Below are 9,238 nucleotides of genomic sequence, written 5' to 3'. Positions count from 1 at the left end.
CACAAAAACAAATAGTTAACTAAAAATCTCCAACCTTGCACAAAATTATGTGTTGAACGCAGCTGCAGCGGCAGCACAAGCACAGGGACAGCGCTTTGTGATGTGTATGGCGCGTTAAGCTTAGAATATCGATAGTATTGATTGGGGCACCCTAAAATACCGATCACATTTCAATTATATCGGTAGTTTATTCTCTCAGCTACCGTGAATATATATAATATGTTCGGATATATCATGGCTTAAATATATTATCTATTTATTATTTATCTATTTATTATTTATCTTATTTATTGGTTAAAATCCAATTCTCAATACGACTATCGCCAATATGGGCAGCACTTGGCGACAAATATACTGTAAGCTATCGGCAACTGAACGAAACGCACAATCGACCTGCAATATGTATAGACATCGTATTTGAATTTTGGCGCCAATATTTTATATTTAAAAATTATGTGAAAAAATGTAATTGCTATGTGTAACGAATGCTTATCTAAAAAATAAATTCAAGTTAATTTAAGAAGACTGTTATTTCTTGTGAATATGTAAAATGTAACAGTAGCGATACTGCCATTCAAATTTAGCGCCTAACTATCGCTGTAAAAGTAATTTGTGTGGAGCCACTAACCATAGTGGTGGAGCATAGTAAACGAAAACAGCCGTTACTTTATTATATGATTTTATAATTGTGCCGCGTTTGAATTTATTTTAATTATTAAGCTGATGATGAATACAATATATTTAAAAATCACAAAAGTAGTTATTTTCTTACGTCATTTGTCATATAGAACTATAAACATAAATCGTAAAGCAGGATTTCCTATTGGTTACGGGGCTTGTTAAAATGGGTGGGGACTTTTGTATGTGGTATGCGTAAATGGCCCCGTTAATCAGCGGCTACCACAACGGCTAAGCACACAAACAACGTAAAAGCTATATATCACTGATAGATGAACGACTATAATTTATAAGTATGTACATATATTTTTGCCAGTTGGACAGGTTATTGTGCTTGCTTACGATTTGAATCGAGTGCATGCCGACAGCTGAGCGAACGCGATTCAGTTCTAAAAAGACCAGCGCACGGATTAGGCTATACTAAAGCCCTCGCCCTTGCTCTCGCTCTGAGCCCACACGTGACACAAGATGATCAAGATGAGTGTAATGCCAATTCTAATGCTAATGCTAATGCCAATGGCGATCATCATTGGCGCCATCGAACAATCGAGCGATGTCGCTGATCGATTTCCGCTGTCCATTATACACATTAACGATTTACATGCCAGGTAAGTTGTCCAGCTGTGATAACTGTAAATCAGTGAAAAACACATGCTGACATATGTACACCGTAGAGTGTTTCTATGGCTCGTTGAGTGGGCAATGGCAGATATCATCATATAATCGACTCGAGTACCGTAAACACAATCATCGCAATCATGTGCGCCAAGCTTATCTCCAACAACTGTTTCCACACGGCCATCGCATCGATAAGCACGCAATATCCCCAAATACACACCTTATACATATGCCAATTCATAATGTGATTACAAATTGCTGAAATTCCCATCTGATCGGATTCTAGATACGAGCCAACGGACACTGGCGGCGGCACCTGTGGTGAGGAGGAGCAATGCATTGGCGGCTACGCGCGCACCGTTTACACGGTGAGGCGTCTGCTCGAGGAGCAGAAGGACTACAATCCCATCTACATCAATGCGGGCGATAGCTTCCAGGGCACGCTCTGGTACAACATCGGACGCTGGAATGTGACCCAGGAGTTTCTCAATATACTGCCAGCCGATGCGATGGTTCGTTGAACTCCACATTTAAGATCTTTACATGTGGCCTTACCTAATATCTTCTCCTTCTTTCGGTAGACTCTGGGCAACCATGAGTTCGATCATGGCGTCTCAGGCTTGGTGCCCTTCCTGAAGACCGTGCAGACGAACATGCTGGTGGCGAACATGGACTGCGCCCATGAGCCCACCATGGAAGGCCTCTACGAGAAATCGAAAATCTTGGAACGTGGTGGCCGCAAGATCGGTCTGATTGGCGTCATCCTAGAGACCACCTATGTAGCATCCGTCGCAGTTCCAGTTTGGTTCAAATTTTCATTCACTTCGCTTTGCTTTCTAGGACCTGGCCAACACAGGCAATCTGATCTTCCGCAACGAGAGCCATACGATTCGCGAGGAGGCGCGCTACCTGTCGGAGCAGGGCGCCAACATCATCATCGTGATCTCGCACTGCGGCTACGATGTGGACAAGGTGATTGCCGAGCAGGCGGGCGATGTTATCGATGTCATTGTGGGCGCCCATTCGCACACGTTCCTCTACACGGGCGTGCCGCCTGGACCCGACAAGGCTTGGGGCGACTATCCCACCGAGGTGACTCACAGCAATGGCCATCGTGTGCTCATCGTTCAGGCGGGCGCCTATGCCAAATATGTTGGCAATCTAACGGTGTATTTCGACAGCAAAGGCGATGTTATCGATTTCGAGGGTGCACCTATCTATATGAGCAATGATGTGCCGCAGGGTGAGTAGCCTAGTTATATTATTGTTCGCATATACCGTGTACTGAAATTGCTGATAGCATTTACAATCGATAAATATCGATATACGGCCAGGGTAATTTTTAAGTGTATCTCTGACTTCTTCCAGACGGTCCAATAACTGCTATTCCTATATGCAGATATTCTGTATCGATAATTATCGATTTACAGCTTTGTTTAAAAATTGTTTAATAATATAAGAATGATAACTATTCATTTAATTTTTGTCGATATATTTCGATAAGCATATAATGACCGTTCGATATCATTTGTATCAATGCTCGCGTTAAGAATTTTTACAGTCGTTATGAAAAAATTGACAAATATCGATAAGCAATTTAGATCGATTTAAGTAGATTTCTTGACTCGCATTTAGACCAAGTAGTCGGGTAGGGTATTTTTGCGTCGTGCATGCCTGTGCTAACTCGTTTGTAATGTGTTGTTGTTGTTGCTGCTGCAGATGAAACTGTGGTGAGAGCTATACAGCCATGGAAGGAGGTCATCGATAAGGAAGGCAAGGTGGTCATCGGCCAAACCCTTGTCGATCTTACCAAAGAGGATTGCGGCAGAAGGGAATGCAATTTGGGTAACTTCGTCTGTGACTCGATGGTGCATACGGTATGTTAAATATATGATGTATATGATGTGACTAAGCTAATTCCGGTATATGAAAACTCTTCTTACAGTTTGTCGGCCTATCACCCTTTGAGAATCCACAGTGGACGAATGTTTCGATAGCTTTGGCATCCACGGGCGGTATGCGCGTGCCTCTGCATCGTGGCAGTGAGTGAATCTTAAAGCTTGATTGATAGTTACAGTAAATCATGGCTAAGCGCAACTCCATGCATATATATCTATTACAGATCTGACCTATGCGCATATGGTGAGCATGGCGCCGTTTGAGAACCAGCTGATGGCCTTCAATTTGCCGGGCCAGAACATTATCGATGCCCTGGAGTATGCAGCTAGCAAGATTGATCTGGAGAACGGGGTAACCAGCTCGTATATAATGCTGCAGGTGTCCGGCCTGAAGGTGACCTACGACTATACCAAGCCGATCAATTCACGTGTCATCTCTGTGCTGGCCCGTTGTGCCGACTGCGATGTGCCCGTCTACAAGCCACTCGATCCGGCTCAGGCCTATCGCATTATCACCCCCAGCTTTTTGCAAGGCGGCGGCGATGGTTTTAGCATGCTTAGTACGGGCACTGACATCCAGTGAGTGTTGATTAATATCAGGCATCATATTGAAATATCGATATTTATTGAGTTTCTTTCGTTTGCAGAGTGAGCATTACGGACATAGATGCCCTCATCTCGTACACCAACAATGTGAATCCTATCTACACGGGCCTCGAGGGTCGTATTACGGTGCTAAACTAAACCACGTTTTTTAGACGATAAATATTGATACATTTTTAATGATAATTATCGATTTATAACATTGGTTTGCTCGAAAAGCAAACAAATCTATTGATGCGAAAATTTTCAAGACTATGTTCCTCTATCAAATAGGCAATTTGTTAAAAATCGATAATTATCGATAGTTACAAATACGAGCTTTATTCCTTTAAAAATTTAACCAAATTCAGATGTACATAAATCAAATTTTTGTGAATAAAATCTATTTGTGAACTATTCAAATTGTTTTCTGATACGACAAGATTTATTTTCAAATATTCGATAGAAAATAGGTTTAAAACATGCAGACATGTAACCTTGTATATACATATATAATCCCCGCAGTATTTCCTAGATTTATTTAATCTTCGATTTTTATAGGTATTCCCGATGAACTTTCATTGATTGTGTTCAAAGAAATTATATATAAATTATATTGTTTTTAACAAGTTTTGATAGGTTATCTAAATGGGGGGTCTCATTCAATTATTTCTATTAGTTCTTAACTGATGTGTGTGTTGAGGCTTCAAAAGCTTACTTAAGTTAGATAGGGAGCGAAAGATAGATGGAGAAAGAGAGAGAGAGAGAGAATGAGAGACAGAGACAGGGACAGTCTGAAGTGATGGCCAGTTTAAGGCAGAAAAATACCTGAATATACCTTCCCTACATACACTAAAAATGTCTTTATCAATTTTTGTTGTATACGTGGGCACAAATCCAACGCGTCCATACACACGGACAGACAGACGGTTAGACGGACAGACAGAGGGACAGGGTGAAATCGACTCTGTCATGATCAAGAATATATAAACTTTATGAGGTATGCCGGGGTATAATAGACCTATTATTAATGTTGACTAAGTGCAGAGTATGCTGAACAACGAGACTTATCTTTCATTTCCTTTTTCATGACTTTTGGTTATGCAAGATGAAGACGTTCTTGTAGCTCTGCAGCCTTGGCAGGCACAACTGGAGGAGGCTTCCAATCGTATAGTGGGCAACAGTCGAGTCTATTTGCAGCAAGTGGAATGCGCGCGAGGCGAATGCAACTTAGGCAATCTCTACACAGATTCCATGCTGCATGCCGTGAGTAGTTTTTCTATCTTCTCCATGTCTTTCTCTAATCCTTAACCTTTCTAGTTTATTAAGGAAGCATCCGCTGAAGCGCCCAATTGGAGCAACGTGACCATCGCGCTGACCAGCCAAGGCAACTTTCGTGTGCCTCTGAAAGCGGGCAGTAAGTAAAAACATAAGTAGCCCCTTGGAAGCAAGCTAAATGGAACGCATTGATATCCAATCCCCGATAGACATTACTTATAAGCAGCTGGTGGCCATGTGTCCGTGGGAGAATCATTTGTATGCACTGACTTTACGGGGCGATCATTTGTTGCAGCTGCTGGAAGATAGCGTGGCACCGATGAATGCCAGCCTAACATTTCCCACGTCAAAACGTTTTCTTCAAGTCTCCGGATTGAGAATCATCTATAATCTGAAAGCTGAGCCCGGCGAGCGGGTGCGCCAAATACTCGTGCGCTGCTCCAATTGCTCAGTGCCTCAATATCAGCCTTTGCAACAGACTCAGCATTATCGGCTGGTAGTCATGGAGTATCTGGCCAATGGTAAAAATGGTTTCTCTTTGATCAGCGACCATGCCCAAGACCTTGAGTAAGCTATGCCATAGATATTAGTTGATTCGAACTTCTAACGAGTCTCTTTCAGAATGGGTCCCTTTGATTTAGACGCCTTAATGGACTATATGAGTGTAATTGGGCCTATAACTGCCGGTCTAGAGCAGCGAATACAATTTGTAAATGATTGAAAGTAGTGCTTTTTCAAATAAACGTTGACGGAATGCAATTTTTGATTATCGATCTATCGTATAAATTTTGGCAAAAGCATGAAGTTGGTTGCTTTGGGATTTTTCACATTACTTAGCTGTACACTTTTTTTAGCTTACGCGCTGCGGTCACACTGATCCAGTAGTCACTCATTCAAAAGTCTTGTTAAGGTTAAGAGTCCGCCTGCGGCACATTTCGAGCAAGTGAGCTTGTTAATTTACATCAAGTCAAATCGGAAGTGTTTCAACACACAGCATTATTTTTTGATTATTAAACTTATTACAATCAAATAAAAAAACCGTAAAAATGTAAGTAAAACAAGCTAATTTATTATTTAACGTTCATAAACCGCGTGTGCGCAAGTATTTGGATTATCATTGTTGTGTGTGTGCGTGCGCGTGTGTTGCATTGCGGTGTTATATAAGATAACCGGCAAAGCGAGCGGCTGGCTTCCTTCTAGAATCTTCTGTAAAACATAACGTGAATTGACTTAATGCAAATGTTTGTTAATTATAACTACCAATGACAATTCGTGCGGGCATTCTCTCTTACGTTCCATTGATAATCGCAGATTTTCCAATTGGATTTACTTTCCAGCGGCACACACACACAGTCACATATACTCACGTAACAGCGGCAAACGCACATGTTTTCTTTATTCGTCCGATTTCACAATTGCTATGCGGGAACAGTGCATGTTTTGTTATTGGACTTTACATTTCTTGGGTATATGGAAGGTCCATGCACTTGGCCCACATTTCATAACAACCCTAAACTTTGCAGCAGGTCACTTTCGAAGGGGAGGGGTGGGGGGCTCGGCCTGGTTACATAAATGATTTGTTCTGGAAGACTTGTTCTCGCGACTTGCTATAGATAGCCCGCACCGGCAGGGGGTCGGGTCTCTTATCAATGATTTAATATGAACTGAAATGGAAATCAAATTCCATATTGCATCAATTAGCGCTGTGCACGTGTTTATTTTTTTTTCTCTTCCCGTTTGATGTCTTGCCAGCAATTGATTTATCGATAATTTGATTGCGCTCTGTGCATTGCAGATGTTCCGTTTACCCGTTTCACTTGCACGCACCTCCATCAGCCGGCAGCTGGCGATGCGCGGCTATGCAAAGGATGTTAAATTCGGCGCTGAGGTGCGCGCCATGATGCTGCAGGGCGTCGATGTGTTAGCCGATGCTGTGGCCGTGACCATGGGACCCAAGGGTCGCAACGTGATCATTGAGCAGTCGTGGGGATCGCCAAAGATCACCAAGGATGGCGTGACAGTGGCCAAGGCCATTGAGCTGAAGGACAAGTTCCAGAATATCGGCGCCAAACTGGTGCAGGATGTGGCCAACAATACCAATGAGGAGGCCGGCGATGGCACCACCACGGCCACCGTGTTGGCTCGTGCCATTGCCAAGGAAGGCTTTGAGAAGATCTCAAAGGGCGCCAATCCCGTTGAGATTCGTCGCGGCGTCATGGTCGCCGTCGAGACCGTCAAGGAGAACCTGAAGACCATGTCGCGTCCCGTCAAGACTCCAGAAGAGATTGCCCAGGTGGCAACCATCTCGGCAAACGGTGACCAGGCCATCGGCAAATTGATCAGCGACGCCATGAAGCGTGTTGGCCGCGATGGCGTCATTACCGTCAAGGATGGCAAGACCCTTATCGATGAACTGGAGGTGATCGAGGGCATGAAGTTTGATCGTGGCTACATTTCACCCTACTTCATCAACTCGTCGAAGGGTGCCAAGGTCGAGTTCCAAGATGCTTTGTTGCTGCTCTCCGAGAAGAAGATCTCCTCAGTGCAGAGCATTATCCCAGCTCTCGAGCTGGCCAACTCACAGCGCAAGCCTCTGGTCATCATTGCCGAGGATATCGATGGCGAGGCTCTGAGCACTCTGGTCGTCAATCGCTTGAAGATCGGTCTGCAGGTGGCTGCCGTCAAGGCGCCCGGTTTCGGCGACAATCGCAAATCCACTCTCACCGACATGGCCATCGCCTCGGGCGGTATTGTGTTCGGTGATGACGCCGATCTGGTTAAACTGGAGGATGTTAAGGTCAGCGATTTGGGCCAAGTGGGCGAGGTGGTCATCACAAAGGATGATACACTGCTGCTGAAGGGCAAGGGCAAGAAGGAGGATGTGCAGCGTCGCGTCGATCAGATCAAGGAACAGATCACAGACACCACCTCTGAGTACGAGAAGGAGAAACTGCAGGAGCGTCTGGCTCGTCTTGCCTCTGGCGTTGCTCTGCTGCGCGTCGGCGGCTCCAGCGAGGTGGAAGTCAACGAGAAGAAGGATCGTGTCCATGATGCTCTGAATGCCACACGCGCTGCCGTCGAAGAGGGCATCGTTCCCGGTGGTGGCACCGCTCTGCTGCGCTGCATCGAGAAACTGGACGCAGTCAGCACACAGAACGAGGATCAGGTAAGATATGACAATGCTCATCCAAGCGCTGTAATCTCTTCAATCTCTACATCTATAGAAACTCGGCGTGGATATTGTGCGTCGTGCTCTGCGCATGCCCTGCATGACCATTGCCAAGAACGCGGGCGTTGATGGCGCCATGGTTGTGGCCAAGGTGGAGACCCAAACCGGCGACTATGGCTACGATGCACTCAAGGGCGAATATGGCAACCTGATTGAGAAGGGCATCATTGATCCCACCAAGGTGGTGCGCACCGCCATCACCGACGCCGCTGGCGTTGCCTCGCTGCTGACGACCGCCGAGGCTGTGGTCACTGAGACGCCCAAGGACGATGCTGCTCCTGGCATGGGCGGCATGGGTGGTATGGGAGGCATGGGTGGTATGGGTGGTATGGGTGGCATGATGTAAGCAACATTAGTAAACCACTTTCTCTACACTTCCACACACTGTCGCATCCAGACATACAAACACACACACACACACCTTTCATACGTTTAGGCTCATGATGCACAATGCCAGAGTAGGGGATGGGCACAACCACATTCTTTTAACGAGGTGTAGTTAGCTTTCTTTATACAACACACACCAAGACACACACACACACATACACACACTCTCATACACTCATACATTTGGTGGTCGCCGCCGCCGTGTACTTTGTTTCGCATTTATATCCTGTTTTGAACAATTGTGCCGGACTCGCTGTCCATCCCATACGCTCGCATTGCTGCAATCGTGATTCACATATTCTTTTCAAACTTTTTTTTTTATTATTTGTGAAAAAAAAAAAACTATTCCTAAATACTATTTTTTACATGTTATATATGTAAAGGCAACAAATAGCGTTAGTTGTAAACATAACAATAAAGAATACAAAATTATTGAAGAAAAACGGTTTTTCTGTTCGGCGGATGTTGGCGGAAAATCTAACTGTCTAAGTGGGAATGAGGGAGATGAGGAAGAAGTTTGGAAAAACAAGATGAATATACATATGAATATATAATGATATGAATATGA

The 9,238-nt window shown here is 44.4% G+C and overlaps 2 protein-coding genes across 3 annotated transcripts; both read left to right on the top strand.

The window, feature by feature from the left end:
* Positions 1-764: 764 nt before the first annotated feature.
* Positions 765-4,193, top strand: LOC108620147 (apyrase). 2 transcript variants are annotated; one of them, XM_089475578.1, is made up of 9 exons: positions 765-926; positions 995-1,286; positions 1,583-1,808; positions 1,878-2,075; positions 2,137-2,539; positions 3,016-3,173; positions 3,242-3,338; positions 3,419-3,773; positions 3,842-4,193. In XM_089475578.1, the coding sequence occupies exons 2-9, from the start codon at positions 1,147-1,149 to the stop codon at positions 3,936-3,938; spliced, it is 1,674 nt and encodes a 557-aa protein (XP_089331704.1). In that variant the 5' UTR covers positions 765-926; positions 995-1,146; the 3' UTR covers positions 3,939-4,193. The 2 variants fall into 2 exon arrangements, with proteins under 2 accessions (XP_089331704.1, XP_017872524.2); XM_018017035.2 differs by having other exon boundaries at positions 765-1,286.
* Positions 4,194-5,921: 1,728 nt separating this feature from the next.
* Hsp60A (Heat shock protein 60A) lies at positions 5,922-9,113 on the top strand. Its single transcript, XM_018015394.2, has 3 exons — positions 5,922-6,102; positions 6,850-8,220; positions 8,279-9,113. Exons 2-3 carry the CDS (start codon positions 6,850-6,852, stop codon positions 8,627-8,629), a joined length of 1,722 nt encoding a protein of 573 aa, XP_017870883.1. The 5' UTR covers positions 5,922-6,102; the 3' UTR covers positions 8,630-9,113.
* The last annotated feature ends 125 nt before the right edge of the window (positions 9,114-9,238 follow it).

Source organism: Drosophila arizonae, chromosome X, assembly GCF_054131065.1.
Source record: "Drosophila arizonae isolate 15081-1271.41 chromosome X, UAZ_ARI_1.0, whole genome shotgun sequence".
In the NCBI taxonomy this organism is placed as follows: domain Eukaryota; kingdom Metazoa; phylum Arthropoda; class Insecta; order Diptera; family Drosophilidae; genus Drosophila; species Drosophila arizonae.
The sequence above is the reverse complement of the archived record's forward strand: the minus strand, read 5'-3'. Positions and strand labels throughout refer to the sequence as shown.